At 35.6% G+C, this 19,741-nt stretch overlaps 1 protein-coding gene across 5 annotated transcripts in view; it reads left to right on the top strand.

Moving 5' to 3' along the window:
- Positions 1 to 19,741, top strand: part of CLCN3 (chloride voltage-gated channel 3) — a 106,799-nt gene that overhangs the window by 75,154 nt on the left and 11,904 nt on the right. For all 5 annotated transcript variants that reach the window (XM_027837424.1, XM_027837423.1, XM_027837426.1 and 2 more), the window contains 7 exons: positions 1,649 to 1,836; positions 2,706 to 2,828; positions 3,791 to 3,997; positions 8,187 to 8,267; positions 9,522 to 10,067; positions 14,016 to 14,202; positions 18,800 to 19,198. In XM_027837424.1, the coding sequence (XP_027693225.1) occupies positions 1,649 to 1,836; positions 2,706 to 2,828; positions 3,791 to 3,997; positions 8,187 to 8,267; positions 9,522 to 10,067; positions 14,016 to 14,202; positions 18,800 to 19,198 (1,731 nt within the window). The remainder of the gene's footprint in view (positions 1 to 1,648; positions 1,837 to 2,705; positions 2,829 to 3,790; positions 3,998 to 8,186; positions 8,268 to 9,521; positions 10,068 to 14,015; positions 14,203 to 18,799; positions 19,199 to 19,741) is intronic.

The raw sequence follows: 19,741 nt of genomic DNA, 5'->3' as shown, positions 1-19,741 counted from the left end.
AATCTTCTAATAAGACATAAGAATAGTCATTACTACATTTTTGTATAATTTTTTTTTTATGCTTTAATCTTTAATGGATATATTATTTCATTGATGCAGAAGATTGTTTTACTGGTACAGATTATACTCCACACACTCCATTTTTTGAGAGACTTACAAATACTTCTAAGTATTTCTAATACAGGGGAGTCCACCCAACATGTTGGGAACTTATTTTGTTTCTTGATGTTAACATAGATAACAGTGCCCTCAGTCCTCTCACCATTCTCCTTTCACAGTGATGGTATCTGAGGGGCAGAAAAAGGATTAGAAGGTGTTAAGAATCAAATAATTTTTAGGTAATCTGAAACATTTAACTAAGTTGATGGTATTCTAAATGTGAAATCCCTATCTGGTGTCCAGAGAGACAACGTTACAAACAGAACTGAATCAAATCAGTGTTGACAGTCTCACAGTAAACCAGAAGATTTAAGGAAATTGCATTTAAATGGAAGGATGTTCACAGCTTTTCTCCTGAAAGCCAAATAAAGGAATTGGCATTATTTTGTGTCCAAAAGCAACAAAAACTCTTGGTATACTTGGTCATTTTGCATTGGTCATAATGAATAAAAGGACATCAGTCACCATGAAGATAATTGTAGCTTATGTGCCAGCATCTTTTGCAAAGAATGAGTTCTGCACGATGGTGAAAAATATTGGAAATACATGTCACAATCTGGAAACAAAAGAGAACTGAGGACTACTGAGAAGTCTGATGCTGTCATATCATGAGCATTGTTTTCAGGAAGAATTGGAAAGCAATATGGCATACAATTGAAGCAGATTCAACCTGATCTACTTAAATACTTTATAAATACAGAAAATCAGAATTAGAGAAAGATTGCTAGATGGATTGTTAACATTAACCTCTGTGAAGCAGTTGCCAGGGCAAGGAGGCCAAAAAAGGCTAAACAAAGAAAGACTAGAGATAATCTATCTTTTATGAATGTGGAATTTATAGGAGGTTGGAAATTCGTATCTTATAATGCTAGGAACTTGGTGATCTTGTGCACTTAAGGCCTGACAAACAGGAGCTTTTTTTTTTTCTTTGTTTTTGGAAAGTAGACCATATATATAGATTGAGTAGTGGATGATGTGAAAAGGTATTTGTTTAATAAATATATCTGTAAACAAGAGTGGATAATTTCAGTTAAGAAATAGAATTTATCATGAAGTTATAAATATATGACAATTGTAGTTCTATGTTAGAAATTTGACTGGGGGGGTTCCTGTGCAATTGAGAACTGAGAAAGATGTTTGCTTGAATTTTGGAGCTCAAAATTAGTCCTCTTCCCCCAGCAAAATTCTGTCACATAAAGTTAAAATCATAGTTGTTGGAGCAGTTTTTCTTTAAAAAGTGCCCTTGGATATCAGAATGTACTCCATTTAAAGCTTTCAGACCTATTTAGTAATTGATCATAAAGATGCTTATATATGAAAGACAACTAAACATTTGAGTTGTAAAATATTAAGAGTTCAGTCATTAAATCCTGTCAGTAATTCAGAATCAAAATAAACAGTAATTAAGGAGCAAAACTGGACATAGTGTCCTAGAAATAGGTGTTGAGTAAACATTTGTTGAATGAATTAATACTCTTTTGACTAACAGGGGCATTGGCTGGATTAATAGACATTGCTGCTGACTGGATGACTGACCTAAAAGAAGGAATTTGCCTCAGTGCATTGTGGTACAACCACGAACAGTGTTGTTGGGGATCAAATGAAACAACGTTTGAAGAGAGAGACAAATGTCCACAGTGGAAAACATGGGCAGAATTAATCATTGGTCAAGCAGAGGTAAGTCTTATTCTGTCTCAGGAAAAAATAACAATTGAAGGAAGCACACTTGAGAATATGTACAAGATACGTGAAGTTGCAGTTTTAATTATTTCTAATACTGCATCATTAATGTTGCTAAAACAGTTTAAGGAGAGACTGCATTGATCCGAAAAGTGGTAGAATAATTAAACTTCTAAGAAATACTCAGGAAATTTTTTTGGGAAGGTGAGGGGAAGGGTCAATCATTGCTGTGATTACAGGATTACATACTTGACTTACTGGTATGGTATAATGAACAAAGTTAACAGTTAAAACACTATGTATTTAAACATAGATAGTATAAATGGGCTTTTGTTATGCGCATGTATTGAAACTAAAAATAAAACAATACTATGGCCATCAGCACAATTATTGCTGTAGAATAGCAGGTCCTTACTTGGCCTAACTGAATGGATTTGTACTTAAGCCAGGAGGTATAATTAATGATAACAATACTATAATCTACATATATAATGAACTGTAGCAGTATAGTAAGTGGGTACCTTGTTTCTAATTTGTTTCTGTTAAATAGTGTGTGTGTCCATGCATGGGTATGTGTATGTGTATGTGTGTTAGGCAGGGTTAGACACCTGTCTTTGTAGTAGTTAGAACTAAAGAAAGCAAACCTAAGAGAAATTGACTCAGATGTCTTGTTATATGGATACATGTTCCTTTTGAAAACTTCTTTAGTACTGGACTTTATGTAGAACTTCCTTCATGGTGAAAATATACCAGGGTCACTTTCCAAATCCGATGTTTTTCATTTGCTGCAAGCGTTTGCTTTTGTATTAGTGGATGCTATAAATTTTAAAATTCACTAAATACTCAATTGTTTGGATTTTTTTTAGGGTCCAGGCTCTTACATAATGAACTACATAATGTACATTTTCTGGGCTCTGAGTTTTGCCTTTCTAGCTGTTTCCCTGGTGAAGGTATTTGCTCCATATGCCTGTGGCTCTGGAATTCCAGAGGTAAGATATGAAAAATTTAACAGCATTAAAAATTTAGTAATATCTTCCTGCCTTTTAGAAAAAGAAAAGAAAATTAAGTCTGGTAGAAAATGATTTACTAAATATAAGATAAGCTTATATGTAGAATTATTAAAAATTAACATGATTGTTAGACATTATTGAAAGAATTTTTAAAGTAGTCATTCACTATTTACTGTTTAGGCATCTGGTGGTCTTTGGTGTTGAATTGTGAGAATTCACACCAAAAGAATTTTTTTTTTAAATGTGATCAGTTTAACAGTGATAGAGCAATTACTCCTTGTTGTAATCCAGAGTTATTTAAGGAAACAGCCAATTAAAAAAAAAAAGAAAGAAAACAAGAAACTTAGTTTTACTTAGTAATGTAAAATAACATGGATTCCTTCTTTTAATTTAACCAGTGTTTGGATCAGAGAAATAAGAAACCTTCTCCATGATGTGCTTGCAGCTGCTATTTATAAACTTGCACCTTAAAACCAGAATTTAATAACAATTTTTTCAATAGCAAATACTTCTATGCAACTTTTCATCAACACTTTTATAAAGGTGTTATATTTCTGAATATATTTATGACTGAACTTTCTATAAATGTTTTAATTTCCTAAGGGGGAAGAAACCTCAAACTTAATTCTTGACAAACTTTCAGAAATATCTTAGGTGTAATTTATTGATATGAGAGATGTGTGAACTAGCGTTTTCCTAGTTTTATAAAATATTCCTGACGTTGAGGGTGTTGTGTCACTTTACTGTAGATGTTTATATTCGTTTTTTGTAAAATCACCTCAAGATAGTTGCCATCTTGGTAAGGAATTAGAATATGGTGTAATTTATATAGCACAATAATAAAGGTACTAGAATATCAAATATAGTCTGAAAAATTTTAACTTAATTTGTTATAAGTAAAGCAAAAAGTTTCTGAAATTAAATTTTATTTTTTCTTACAGATTAAAACAATTTTGAGTGGATTCATCATTAGAGGTTACTTGGGAAAATGGACTTTAATGATTAAAACCATTACATTAGTGCTGGCAGTAGCATCAGGTTTGAGTTTAGGGAAAGAAGGTCCTCTTGTTCATGTTGCTTGTTGTTGTGGAAACATTTTTTCCTACCTCTTTCCAAAGTACAGCACAAATGAAGCTAAAAAAAGGGAGGTAAGTGCTTTACTTATTCATTTGGTAGAAAAATCTTTTTTATTCCAGTGAGATTTCAATAAAATATTTTCCTGAGTGGAGTGAAGATTGTTATTTATAGTAAATAAGCCATTATGATGGGATTGTAGATTGTGTGGAGGGGAATAAAGCGTAAGAAGACTGGAAGTGTAAGAAGGGGCTAGATTATAAAGATCTTTCAGTGCCCAATAAAAGCCTTCCTATTTTATTTTGGAGATAACAAGGGATTTGATCTTGTAGTTTATTGAGTAGGGGGAAGTGATGTCATCAGACCTACGCTTTAGGAAACTCACTTTGACAGCTGTGTGGAGGGAGGGATGAATTAGTAGGCTATTGAAATAGTATATAGGCAAGATGTGATTAAGAATGGTGGCTGTATGAGTGGAGAGAAGGGAATGTATATGAGAAGTGTGAAGATAGAAACAAGATTGGCAACTGATAAGATATATGGATTGAATAAGCATGAGGAGGTGATAAAAATACTGAGATTATAAATTTGAGTGACTGTGGAAGGATGACCCTTGCCAATAATAGGAGAGGGGAGGGTATGGGGAGAGGGATGAGTTCTGTTTTGGTCATGTTGAGATTAAGATGCCCATGGGACATCATTTTCTTTTCTTTTCTTTTCTTTTTTTTTTTCCAGCCAAAGACAAGGTTTATTAAAGATCTGCCATATTGGCCAGACTCTTAAGGAATCTGAACATTTGTGAGCTATTGGCTAGATTATAAAAATCTGAGCCCTTGGCTAGACTCTTAAAGAATCTGAGCACCTTAATGGAGATGAGATGAATCTTATATACAGAAAGATTGTGGGAGGTGTCCAGGAGTGGCCAAGTAGTCTGGGATGACTTGGAGGAGGGGTTTAAGGAGGATCTGGATGGGAGTGGCCAGTAAGCTGCGGGGAACAGGACTCCAGGGACCTGGACCACATGGCTAAGGGAGAATGGAGTCTAGGTAGGATTAAGGGCGGGAAGTGGCCAGGGGCAGTCGGGAGGTATCAGTGGGAGGTGAACAGAATTGGGAGATTGGGCGGAGCTACAGTGAAAGGCCAGTTGAGTGGATTACAGCCTCAGGCAAATGCCAGAGGTTTGGGAAAAGTCCAGGGATTTTCTTTTTTGAGGGCCCAAATCCCAGATCCCAAAGACATGGTCTTTTCCTTTTAGGGGTTCAGATTCCATTGCCATCATTCCCCCCTCATACATATGGGACCCAAATGCTTTTGGGATAAGGGACAAAGGTCTTGGCTTTTGAAACTGCTTCCTGCTGGCAGGGGACATACAGCTGTCCCTGCCTTGGCAGGGGGACATCATTTTCATAATGTCCTATAAGGAGTTTATGATACAGAACTGGAAAGACTGGGGTGGATATATAAATTTGGGAATCATCTGCATAGAGATGATAATTGAACTCCTGGGAACTGATGAGATCATCAAGTGAGATAGCATAGGGAAAAAAGAGAAGAGAGATCAGGACTGAACCTTCAAGAATAGCCACATAGTGGTTATGACATGGATGAAATTTGAGCAAAGGAGGAGCAATCAGAAAGGTAGGAGGAGAACCAAGAGAGAACAGCGTCACAAAAACCTAGTAAGAGGAAAGTGTTTTAGAGAAGGCAATCAGCGGTGTCATATGTTGCAAAGACAGTTTTAGTTGAATGTTGATTCTCTCAAATTTATCTTGTGTGTATCTGGTTTGTAAATAGTTGTATATTACTACCCCCAATAGACTTTGAGCTCTTTGAGGAAAGGGAATGTGTGTCCTCCTCCCACCATCCTTTGCATCTCTAGAACTTTGCACAGTGCCTGGCACATAGTAGGTGCCAGTGGGTCAGAATACAGATTCCAGAGGGTAGATGACTCCTGAGGCTTTTCTCATATTTCGGCCTCAAAATCTAGATAGTTCCTCATCCTCCGTGGTAGTCTTTGCTAGAGATGATCTAGACCCACACTTGAATCTTTGACATTTTGGAAGAAATCCTTCGACTAAGAATTCCCTCCATCCTGGCTCCATAGTTTAGACTTAAAGCCTGCGAGTGTGTCCTACAGAGGTTCCTCTTGGTTTTTATGCTGTGCTAAGAAGGATCCTTGTTAACTATCAGAACCACTCACACTACCCTTGGCAAAAAGCAACATCCTATGTTCATCTGGTTATTATAAGGTGTCTAGAATCCTTTTGTAAAGTATTTGTTAGAATATATAGAAATATTTTTTCTTTTTCCAATTGGCAGTGCATTATTTTGGTTAGAACTCTAATATTTCCCTGATTTCCTTCAACTTTTTAAAGCATGTTCAGATTTAATTTCATTTTATTCTGACACCTGCTTTTTTGCTTATCTATTTAACAAGTGAGGAAACTGAGGCACACAGATTAAACAAACTTGTCTCCTTGCTTGTAAGTAGCAGAGACAGTAATTGAACCCATATACTTTCACTTCCAGTTTTATGTACTTCCCATTATATATAGAACCCCAGAATTAGATGGGACTTGAGCCTCTACACTTCATGACAACTTTCTCTTTGGCTTTTAAAGCTCTTCAAAATCTGACTCTAGTCTATCTTTCCAGGCTTATTGCATATTGGTTTCTTTTAATGCACTCAGTGTTCAAGCCAGTGAGCCTGTTTGCTGTTTCAAACATTATCTCTTCTGTCTCAGTGAGATTTTTACAAGTTTATTAAAAAAAAAAAGATTCCATGACTCTGAAGGAGAAGAAAGATCAAAAGAGAAATATACACCGTGACTGTTGCACTGTAAATAGGAAGAACAAATCAAATCAAATCAAAATCAAAAATGAATGTTCCAAAATTATAATGACCAAGCTTGGACCCAAAGGAGAGAAAGAACTCTTTCCCTTTGTTGAAGCAGTGGACAACCAGGGGAGCAATATAACGTCAGACTTAGTGGATTTGTTGATTAGTTTTGCTGAATTGCCTTTTTTACTTCTCTTTTATTCTTTGTTACTTATGCAGGTATTGTTCCAACTCTCTTCCTACTTGTTTCTTTTGTGGGGGGAGTATCTTCCAAGCCATATATGTCTTGATTTTGTGCCAGTGGTTTATAATTGTGGTTTTCATGGAAAGGTCTTCAATGGCCTTTTCTTTGCTGCCAGTAAAGCTTTTGAACCGTTATCTTAAGTGTAAGGTGATAGTAGTCTTTGTACGCAAGCAGTCAGTTCACAAGTATTTGTTAAGCATCTATTCTGTGCCCTGGGATTGTGCTACTCACTAGTGATACTAAGACAAAAATGAAACAGTCCTTCCCTGCCTTCAAGGAGCTCAGATTCTATCTAGTTTATATGCAGACTAGTTGTAATGTTATCCCACTATAATAAGCAAGATAAATTTTCAGCAAAAAGAAATTATAGAGTGAATTCTCTAACCAAATACAAATGATTTGTTTACTTTTTGTCCTCTATTTGCATGCATCATTAGAATTTTCCTGCATTTCTTGGAGCTTTATTTATCCTTAAAGTGTAGCATAGTGGATAGAGAAGCTGGCCTCAAAGTTAGGAAGACATGGGTTCAGGTCCTCATCTGACGTATACTGTATCTGTAACTGTGGGGGAAGTTGCTTTAACCTCTCTGCTCCAAGCGAGTCTTTAGGAAGTCTTAAGTTTCAGAGAAAGTGTTTACTGACATTGATAGTGGGAGTTTCCTCACACCAGGGAAATCACAGGTCTTGTTCCCATCCTTACCCCTCCTTTGGGTTGCTGTTAATGATACCATAGTGTGAGGTTCCTCAGTAAGATGATTATGTAGCCTGGTGATCTTATTTTGGAGTCATAGCTCCCATTATAGTTGATGCACATTTCAAATGGTAGATGATAAGGCAATGAGGAATGCAGTATCCTCACTTTCCAAATATTTGGGAATACTTGTCTTAATTATTATGGTTAGACAAAAAAAAATTAGTTTAACAAAGGAACATTTGGAGACAAAGATGACAACATTCATGAAGATTCTTCTTAAAAATTTTTTAATCAGAAATAGAAAAAAAGTTAGAGCAGGACAAGAAGTGAATGAACCATTACTCCCTTTTGGTACTTAGGGAAGAGGCAGGGTGGTGTTCACTTCACAGAGAAGTGTTGATGTGCTGTATCAGAATAAATACTCTTCTCTGCATTTGGATTTATAATAAAGCCTGAGATTAAAGTTTTGTGATTTTTTTTTTCTAGGTGCTGTCAGCTGCCTCAGCAGCAGGAGTGTCTGTAGCTTTTGGTGCCCCAATTGGTGGAGTCCTTTTTAGTCTGGAGGAGGTATGTAAAGCTGTAATGGTAGATTGCCCAAGGTTATGATTATAAATATCTATCCTTTTGATAGATTTTAAATAATTTTTTTTAGCTTTTGGGTCTATGGAAAAATGAAATATTGATATGATATAATTTTTACTATTCATAATTAATGTTTGAGGAAATGTTTCAAATGTTACTCCTTTTGAGTTATTTAAATTATAGCTTATAGTGTATTTTTATTTTGGTTTTGAAAAATTTCTTTTTCTTTAATTTGTGTCTCTGAATTTTTCTTGTGATTTTTTTAAATGCCCTCACTGATTTTTAAAAATTTTGTCAGTAAAACAGTATTAATCTTTTCAGAGTAGTGTTACCTTTCAGTTTCCTCAACAGGTTCACCCTCTGTGGGTAGAAAAAGTTTTTTCTTTAATATGTTTTTTTAAACTCATTTTTGTATTTTAGCTATAATGGCTTTTCTTAAATTCTGCTCTTTGAAATGTTGATGTGTTCCAAGCAATGTGATATGGGTTCCATGAGAAAATTCTGATGCTAGTAGTATATTTCCCTTTGAAAGAGTAAATATGAGCTTATAGTTATGTTAAAATACTTGGTTATGTTCATTGTATTTTGTCCCAGGGGTATTCCATCCCCCCATGCCCTGGATCATTATTTAAACTCTGGCATCTTGATGTATTTTGAGCCAAAAAAGATTTCATGGCCAAATTGGTTTGGGAAACACTGAACTTAGAAGATATAATTAACTTTAAAAATCCTTTTTTAATATATTTTGTAGTTCAAAGAATAAGAATGAACATACTTTTTACTCTAGAGTACTTTATTTATTTATTTTTTTCCGGCTAGGCAATGAGGTTAAGTGACTTACCCAGAGTCACACAGCTAGTAAGTGTTAAGTGTCTGAGGCTAGATTTGAACTCAGGTCCTCCTGAATCCAGGGCTGGTGCTCTATCCACTGCGCCACCTAGCTGCCCCCTCTAGAGTACTTTAAACAACTTCTCAGGAAATAATCCAGGACAAATACTTTAAATAAAAATTACTAAGTATTTGTGGTCAATTTGAATGTATCTTATTGCTCTATCTTGTAGGTCAGGGAACAATAATTTTAAAGGTATTGTATGAATATTAATCTTAGTAGAATAAATATCTGCACAATATAAACTCTTTTAGCCAAATATAGAAGAAAGATATTCGCCAGTTATTTCATAATATAAGGAACATTTGATTAAATGAATAACCAGTAATTCTTCATTTGTTTCTTTGCAGGTTAGTTATTATTTTCCCCTGAAAACTTTATGGAGGTCCTTTTTTGCTGCTTTAGTGGCTGCCTTTGTTTTGAGATCCATCAATCCTTTTGGAAATAGCCGCCTGGTCCTTTTTTATGTGGAATATCACACTCCATGGTACCTTTTTGAACTGTTTCCTTTCATTCTCCTAGGGGTTTTTGGAGGCCTCTGGGGAGCATTTTTCATTCGGGCAAATATTGCCTGGTGTCGTCGGCGCAAATCCACAAAATTTGGGAAATATCCTGTTTTAGAAGTCATTATAGTTGCAGCTATTACGGCTGTGATAGCCTTTCCAAACCCATATACAAGGCTCAATACTAGTGAACTGATTAAAGAGCTTTTTACAGACTGTGGACCTCTGGAATCCTCTTCCCTCTGTGACTACAGAAATGATATGAATGCCAGTAAAATTGTGGATGATATTCCTGACCGTCCAGCAGGCATTGGAGTGTATTCAGCCATATGGCAACTGTGCTTAGCACTCATATTTAAAATCATAATGACTGTCTTCACCTTTGGTATTAAGGTAACTGTTAACATTACTTAATATTTAAACATGTTTGCTATATTGAAGTATTTTCCAGGATGTAAATTAAATCTAAAATGTGTTCAGTTCTACTATATAAATTATAGGGATAGGATGGTATATTAATTAGGATATGTTTGTGAAGTATTTTCAGTTCCCAAGGAAAAATAGATATAAACTCAGTGGTTGTAATCATTAATGAATATATTATCATTCATTTACTATCATGGAATTTGTCAAATATAAACCTTAACATTAAAAATCCAGAACAGATTTTATATAGTATGTCTAGACAGTTTCAGTTACATAAAAATGAATATGGATTTATCCCATTTAATTAAAATAAAAATGTTTAATTCTATTGTTATAAAATTTATGAACTATGAAAAAACAAAGTTATTATTTTCTTATCATCCTTATTACACTCTTATCAATTGATGAAATGATTGAAATTCTCATTGCTGCATCAGTGTTACCAGCTACTTAACATGTGCCTATTTCTTCAGTATGTAGACTGATCACAGAACACTAAGCACTCTAGCCAGTTATCCTGGTGGTGTTGATAGTGGTTATTATAGTATTTATAGAGATACTTCTAAAGGAATTTTAAGCTGGGTAAAAAAGTCTTTGTAGACTAGTATCACCGAACGATTTTTAAGCATTATTTAGTTTCCCTGGTGAATAGAAAAAAAAGTAGCTGATCATTTCTAGAATAGAATTTTGGTATTTTTAGCAATTCCTTTCATATTTGTCCCCAAATGCTTGAAATCTACCCTTTTTTGAACCTTTCAGTTAGATTAGCTTAATGCTATCCATTTATTTAATAACATTTAGTAAGTTCTTGTTATTTGCAAAGCACTGTAATAGGTGATGAATGAGAAACAAATATAAGACATGGTCTCTGCTGCCATAAAATCTAGTAGGGCATATGTGACATGTACAGAAATAACTATAACCTAAAATAAGGAGTAAGTGCAGAAAAGCAAGGCAAAGTGGTAAGAGGTCAGTGGAGAAAGAATACTTCTGATTGGGTTCTCTCCTTTCCTCTCTGTGAATTATGTGGGCCACTTTACTTTGTCGTCTTGTGATTCATAATTGGAAGCAAGGTTTTGCAGTTTCTCTTGGTTGTAGCTAAGGGTAAGAATTGTTATCATTTTGAGTTATTAAATAATACTAGTAAATTGTGCTGATGAATTTTTACAACTTGTCATAATTGGCACAGACATCCTATGACCTCCATCCTCCAGCAGCCCCATTTCTTTTTGGCCATTTTTAAGCCAAGCATAAATCTACCTCTGTAACCTCTGTCCACTGATTTTAGTTCTGGCATCTGAGACCAAGCAGAACTAGTCTCATTCCTTCTCCACATGATAACCCTTAATACTGAAGACACTATGTTTCCTCTTAGTGTGTTCTTTTCCCAGGGTAAGTAGCCTCAGTTCCTTCAGTAGGTCTTCATGATATGATCGTATGTTGATACATTTGGAATTGGAAGGGAACTCGTAGGCCTATAGTCAAACATACTCATTTTACAGATGAGAAAACTGAGGCAAAGAGAGGTAACTGGCTTGTTCAAGGTCACAGAGGTAAGATTTGAACCTAAAACTTCTGACTCTTAAGCCAGTGCTCTTTCTGCTGTACCATGTGATAATGAGTCCCATCAGTCACCATCCTACTTGACAGCTTCTGGACATGCTCCAGCTTATCGTGTTCTTCTTAAAATATGGCATCTTTGTTCCCTAGTAGATAAGTGGTCAGAGGATAGGACAGACAGTTCTCAAAATGAAGAAATACAAACAGTACGCAACCACATGGAGGATTGCGCTAAACCAGTATTAATTAAAGAGATGTAAATCAAAACAACCCTGAAGTTTCACTGACCATGCAGCATTTTGGCAAACATGACAGAAAATGGAAATAGTTCATGTTGGAGAGATTGTGTGAATATGGGCACACTGAAATATTGTTGGTGGAGCTATGAATTTGGTACAAGCATTCTGGAAAGCTTTTTGGAATTATGCAAAGAAAGTAATTTAAAATCCCCATACTCTGACCCAGAGATTCTATTGCTGGATGTATACTGCAAGACGGTCATTGACACATAGAAAAGCTCCATGTACACCAAAATATTTGTAGCAGTACGTATAGTAGTAGCAAAGAACTAGAAATTAAGTAGGTGCCCATCCATTGGGGAATAGTTAAACAAATTATGGTACATGAATGTAGTGGAATATCACTGTGCCATAAGAAAAGATGAACTTGATGAAAACAAAAGAGCATGGAAAGACACAAACAATTTCAAATGAAATTGAATTGTGTGAAATTATAAAGAGATATGAGAAGATGCTCTCTGCTCCTTGGCATAAATGGAGATTCACAGGTATGGAACATTGCATATAATGTCAGATTTTTGTTGGGTTGATTGAATTTGCTGAAAATTTCCCCTCTTTTTCTTTAAAAAAAAAAATTCTTTGTTATAAAAAGATAGTTCTTGGGAGGGAGCAGGGGAAGAAAACAGGAAATCAAATATAGGCAATAGAAAACAAAAGATAACAATAAAAATCTTTATTTTAAAAAATGTAGTACTTAGAACCAAACATTATATTCCAGGTATGATCTGATCAGAGTCCAGCATAGTAAGAATGTCATACCCTTCCCCTCAATACAGTGCATTTTCCATAACATAGCCAAAGATAGCATTTTTTCATCATGATAATAATATTTATATGCTGCTTTATGCTTTAAATAGTGCTTTGAGTACATTATTTCACTTGATTCTCATAAATAGCCTTGTGAGGTAGATAGGGCAGCTGTTCTCCTTCCTATTTTACAGCTGAAAAAACTTGAGACAGAGAGAGGTAAAATATCTTGCCCAATATCACATAGGTGGTAAATGACAGAAGGGGATTCAGATATGTATTTTCTGACTCCAGGTCTAATATTTTCTTCATTCCAACTCAGCCTTGCCAAACCATACTTGGCATATATTACTAGCTGTTTCAACCATTCTTAATTCTTTAGGTCTGATTTTTTTTTTCAGGTGATGTGGATAGAATTATTTCTTCCATTCTTCATGGTAAAATCATGTATGCTGAGTAGCTATGTAACAGGGAAGACCTGTTATTCAGTATCAGGAAAAGTAGAGCTTTGAATCAACAGTGAAATATTCTTACATTGAATGAAATAGAAAAGAAATCTTTGAAATGATGGCACTGAATAAAGGATAACACTCGTGCTGTAGCTGTTCTGGGTCATAGGAGAAGGGATATACTATATTTTTCTAATCTAGAAGATGTTAGACTAGATGTTTTCTAAAGCCCTTTCTACTTTAAATCCCATCATCGTGGGGTGCTGTGCTATTTGACAAAGAAAAATAATAGCAAAGCAGCATAGCATAGTGAGTAGAGAGCTGCCCTTAGAATCAAAAAGAATGGGTTTAAGAGCTATCTCTGACACATACTGCTGCATGGCTCTGGGCAGATCACCTCCCCTCTCAGGGACCTGGGCTTTATTGACAATGCAGAGCAGGTCCCAGTTGGCAATGGGAGAGGAAGTTCCTCAACAGGAGCTCCTGTACCAACTATATGATTGATCAAAACAGAAAAATAAGCATAAGAATTTTGTTATATGTGTATACAAAATGTGAGGGGAACAGGCCATGCTAATAGACACAAGTTCATAGAATAGATGTTTCAGGGCTGTCACTGGAATAATGAACCAATGGAACATAACTAAGACAAGGCTGGAGAAAATTATCAGTTTCTAAAGGAAAGGATATTTTTACATTTGTTTTTGTAACCCCAGCACAACCTAGGGTTTTGCGCCTAACAAGTGCTTAATTGTTGCTTGTTGAATTGGTATTTTAAATTTGTATACCTAAAACATTTAAAAAACCATAAAGTTTTAAATGTGGATCTCACCAATAGTCCTGTTGCTATTAATTTATAGGTTCCTTCTGGCTTGTTCATTCCCAGTATGGCAATTGGAGCCATAGCAGGAAGGATTGTGGGAATTGCTGTGGAGCAGCTAGCTTACTATCATCATGATTGGTTTATCTTTAAAGAGTGGTGTGGAGTTGGAGCTGACTGTATTACTCCAGGCCTTTATGCCATGGTTGGGGCTGCTGCGTGCTTAGGTAACTATGTACAAAAGAAAGCACATGCATTTCCTTTTATCTTAAAGGTGTTAACTGAAATGAAGGAATGTACTATTAATTGGCATTAGATAGCACCAATTATGTTTACCTGCAATTAGATTACCTCGTATTTGAAAAGTTTACTAGTACACAGAAGTGTCAATATTCCAACAACTTATTTCATAGGTATAAAAATGGAAGAAGTTAGCATTCCTTTTTTTTTTATCAAAAAACAGCTGACCTGGAAAATAGATCCAGGAGAGAGAATTTAAAAATTATTGGACTATCTGAAAGCCACGATCAAAAAAAAGAGCCTAGACATCATCTTTCAAGAAATGATCAAGGAAAACTGCCCTGATATTTTAGAACCAGAGGGCAAAATAGAAATTGAAAGAATCCACCGATCTCCTCCTGAAAGAGACCTCCAAAGGAAAACTCCTAGGAATATTGTAGCCAAATTCCAGAGTTCCCAGGTCAAGGAGAAAATATTACAAGCAGCCAGAAAGAAACAATTCAAGTATTGTGGAAACACAATCAGGATAACACAAGATTTAGCTGCTTCTACATTAAGGGACCGCAGGGCATGGAATATAATATTCCAGAGAGCAAAGGAGATAAGATTACAACCAAGAGTCACCTACCCAGCAAAACTGAGTATAATCCTGCAGGGGAAAAAGTGGTCATTCAGTGAAATAGAGGACTTTCAAGCATTCTTGATGAAAAGACCAGAGTTGAATAGAAAATTTAATTTTCAAATACAAGACTCGAGTGGAACATGAAGAGGTAAACAGGAAAGAGAAAATCATAAGAGACTTATTAAGGTTGAACTGTTTACATTCCTGCATGGAAAGATGATATTTGTAACTCATGAGACCTTTGTCAGTATTAGGGTAGTTGGAGGGGAAAAACTTATATGTACGTATATATAGATACAGATAGATAGAGGGCACAGGGTGAGTTGAAAATGAAGCAGTCATATCTGGAGAATAAAATTAAGGGGTGAGAGAGGAATATCCTAGGAGAAGGAGAAAGGGGGAGGTAGAACGGGGTAAATTATCCCACCAAAAAAAAAACAAAAACAGAAAAGAAAAGGCTCTTACAGTGGAGGGGAACCAGGAGAAGGTGAGAGGGAATGAGTGAATCTTATTCTCATAGGATTTGACTTAAGGAGGGAATAACATACATACTCAATTGGGTGTAGAAATCTGTCTTACCCTACAGGAAAATAGGGGAGGAAGGGGACAAGAGAGTAGGGGAATGATAGAGAGGAGGGCAGATTGAGAAAGGGAGTAATCAGAAGTAAATACTTCTGAGGAGGAACAGGGTCAAAAGAAAGAATAGAATAAATGGGTGGGCGGGATAGGATTAAGGGGAATAGAGTTAGTTTTTCACAGCATGTCTACTATGGAAGTGTTTTGCATAACTGCACATATATAACCTATATTTAGTTGCTTGCCTTATCAATGAGGGTGGGTGGGGAGGGAGGAAGGGAGAAAATTTGTAACCCAAAGTTTTAAAAACACATGTTTAAAAAAAATGTTTTCACTTGCAACTGGGAAGTAAGAAATACAGGAAATGGGGTACAGAAATCCATCCTGCACTTTCGGAAAATTGAAGGGGATAAGAGAAGTGGGGGAGAGATAGAAGGGAAGGCAGACTAGAGAAGGGATATTTAGAATGTGCATGCCATCTTGGGGTGGGGGAAGGGTGAGATGGGGTGAAAATTTGGAACTCAGAATCTTGTGGAAGTAAATGTTGAAAACAAAAAAATAAATAAAAATTACCATAAAAAAAAAGGAGCTACTAGGAAAGACTGGATTAAAAGTGGAAAATTCATAGTTCTGGGTCTTGCGATATAGACATGTTAATTTTGTTTCTCTCTAATATATAATAGATGGTACTTTTTGTGTTTTACTTACAAAATTCTTCAGAAGTGAATTAACAGTTGTGTAAAATACTGTGTAGCTTTTTATAGTCATTTACAAGCATAAGCAAGAATCACTCACTTCTTTCCGTCAGTAGGAATTTACTGCTGTATAGTTGGCACTGGTAAGAGCTGTGAGTTATACAAAAAAGTCCCATTTCCAGTGCGTATTTGGGTTAGGGTTAGGGTTAGAATCAAAGGGTTAGGGTCAAGAAAAGATTAATGTAGAAAACTGTAAACAAAGCAAAACAATAAATAGTGTATGCAGGACTAAACTGTGTGCTGAAGACACAATATTTAGTACTTAATATGTTAATATTCAAGGCAGTATTTATTGTTTTCATCAGCAACAAAGAGACAGCCATAGAAGACTGCTTATCAAAATTATAGGTAACATGAATGGATGGGTAGCTCACAGGCTGAAAGGACAATCAGCATACCAAAGGTCTAGAGAAGCTAGAATGATAGACCAAATCAAATAAGATGATATTTAACGGAGATAAATGTAAATTTGAGTTCAGACTTGGATTCCAGAAATCGGCTTCATAAGCACAAGTTTGGTAGGTATGACTAGATAGCACTTTATGTAGCAAAAGACTAAGAGTTTTTCTTTAGCTTAACATGAGTCAACAGCATGTAATGTTGGCCTCAGAAGCTAACGCTGCATTAAGAAAGGCATAGTGTCCAGACGAAGGAAAATGATAGCCATGTTGTACTATTTTCTGATCATACTACATTTGGAGTATTGCGTTCAGTTCTAGGTATCAGATTTTAGGAAAACTAAACTAAAGGAGAGCAGCTAAATTAGTAACTGTGAACTTTGAAGATAGGTTGAAGTAATTGGGGGTGAGAATAGAAGATTTAAGAAGGATATGAGTTGTCATGAAGCAGAGTAATTAAACTCCTTTTTCCTGGTCCTGGTGGCCAGAACTTGGAACAAAGGGTTGAAGTTGTAGAAAGGCATATTAAATTTGTTAATTCCCAAACAGTTGTCCATGAGAGCCATTACTTCAGAAAGTAATGCGTCCTTCTTTGCCACACATATTTGAAGTCTTCAAGCAGGGACCTGTTATAGTATGGAAGATGGAATTCTTATTCATGTATGGCTCGGACTAGATTGCCTCAAGGTTGCTTTCCAACTCTGTAATGATTATCTGTGATCCTGTACTGTAACAATTCAGGTGAGAGGAAAACGAGTAAGAGTTATAATAGTTAGGGAAGATGTTTTGAAGCAGGTGGTATTTTTTAGATAGGCCATAAAGTATGAGTAGGATTTGCTTAAGAGAAGAAGAGAATTCCAAGTGAAGAGAATAGCACAGGGAAGAGAATGAGGATAGTAAGGAAATCAGCCTTACTAGAATGGATAGTATGTATTGGGGAATATTAGGAAGTTAGATAGGGTGGGTAGAGTGGACTAGATTGTGGAAGACTTTGAAAGTCAGGTAGAGGAGTTTAGACTTGATGTAGTAGGTTTTAGGGAGCTATTATAGGTTTTTGAGCAGGGCAGTGACAGTGACATGAAAGTAGAAAGTTTTTTTTCCCCCCTCAGCGGTATAATAAATTGGTAAGAGGAAAGCCTGAGGAAGTGAAGTGATCCATGGATACGGTGACAAGGGCCTGGACTAGGTTGTATACAATGGCAATGGAGGATGTAGAGTAGATGCAAGAAATTTTTTGAAAGAAAAATCAGCAAGACCTAGTTACTAATTGCTTAGGGATGATGAAGGAAAACATGAGTCAAAGATAAGGCCAAGCCTTTTTTATAGATACAGGGAAGTTAGAGTGAGGAATTGATTTGGAGAGAAACATTTGAGGTAGTGTGCGGCTTAGTGGAAGAACACCATAGTGAGGAAAATTGGGTGACTTTGCATATGTGACCTTGGGAACAGAAGTTTACCTCTCTGAAGCATTTTCCACCTCTGTAAAATGAGAAGTTTGGGTTAGGTGATTTCTAGGGTCTCTCTGGGGCCTAAGTTCTATGATTTTATAAAGAGTTTAGTTTAAATATATTGATATTAATAGTGGGTTATTGAAGTCTTTTATGTCCAGTAGGTAGTTGGGTGTATCACTAGAGTTCCAAGTAGAGGACAAGACTAGAGATAGTAGATTTGGAAATAATTATGTAGAGGTGATATTTGAAGCCATTGGAATGGATAAATTCTCTAAGACAATAAATAAGGCAGGACAGTTCTCTTCTAGATCTAAACTAAGTGTTAGAGTGAAAAGTCTAGCAAGTCAGTTTCAGCCTTCGTAACAGGTTTGATTAGTATGTCACTGGCAATGGAACAGTTTTGGTGGTTTCCCAATCCTGACAAAAACAAGTAGGTTTTCACTGGAACACAAGTGTGACATGTCATTGCTTATTGGAACCATTGCAGCTTTAAAGATGACATCACTTTCAGTGGGGCGTTTATGATTTTACAAGGAGTAAAGTGCAATGAAATATTATTGATAGTGATTGTTATGGTTCTGTAAGAGGTGTATTTTTAATTCCTCATCTTTCTGATTCACTGAAGCATAATTTTATGCTTCTTTTCAGTGACTTGGTCCTATTATTAATTATAAATAGTTGATTTGTAAATATATTCTTAGCTACCTACTGTTGATAAAAATAATCTAATAATAGCATAATAAAGGATCCTATTCTTATCTGATTAGTATTGATCTTTACAGGTGGTGTGACAAGAATGACTGTGTCTCTGGTGGTTATTGTTTTTGAGCTTACTGGTGGCCTGGAATATATTGTGCCCCTCATGGCTGCAGTAATGACCAGTAAATGGGTAGGTGATGCCTTTGGTAGGGAAGGCATTTATGAAGCACACATCCGGTTGAATGGATATCCTTTCTTGGATGCAAAGGAAGAATTCACCCATACAACATTAGCTGCTGACGTCATGAGACCTAGAAGGAGTGATCCACCCCTAGCAGTCTTGACACAAGATAACATGACAGTGGATGACATAGAAAATATGATCAACGAGACCAGCTATAATGGTTTTCCTGTCATAATGTCAAAAGAATCTCAGAGACTAGTGGGATTTGCCCTCAGAAGAGACTTGACTATTGCAATAGGTAATAATTTTTCAATATTTTAAGATTACTTTCTTGTTTGTATTTAAATAAGAAATAGATTATGCTTGTTGAACCAGTGGCATATTGAAGTACTCTAAAATCTTTTTCTAAGTCAAAATTTATACTTTCATAGGTTTTATTTCTCCCAAATACAGTTTCCCATTCCCATCAATATTAGCTGTCATTAGAAATAGAAGACAAACTTCCTTTAATAAAAGGAAACAGTAAAACTGAGTAAACTGATTAATTATTCATAGTACCCTATAATTTAAATCAGTAGCTCTTCTTCAGTTAACTAGATGATCCTTTGTTCTTTAATAAAATTGTTAGATAACCCAAACTCAATATTCTTTTATTTCTTTCCTTGAATTTCAAATTTAGTGGGTTTTACCATCAATCTTATGATTTAGGTTTAATGTATTGACTTGGATACATAGTTCAAGAAGAGGAAAATCTGATTGTTCTGATCAGATGCTGGGTTGAAATAAATCAGTATTCTATTTTATCTTCACCAAGTTCTTAGAAATCTATATCATAAAGCGA

This window comes from Vombatus ursinus, unplaced genomic scaffold (genome assembly GCF_900497805.2).
Source record: "Vombatus ursinus unplaced genomic scaffold, bare-nosed wombat genome assembly UNPS02014821.1, whole genome shotgun sequence".
Classification (NCBI taxonomy): domain Eukaryota; kingdom Metazoa; phylum Chordata; class Mammalia; order Diprotodontia; family Vombatidae; genus Vombatus; species Vombatus ursinus.
Note: the sequence above shows the minus strand (reverse complement) of the source record. Positions and strands in the feature narration are given on the sequence as shown.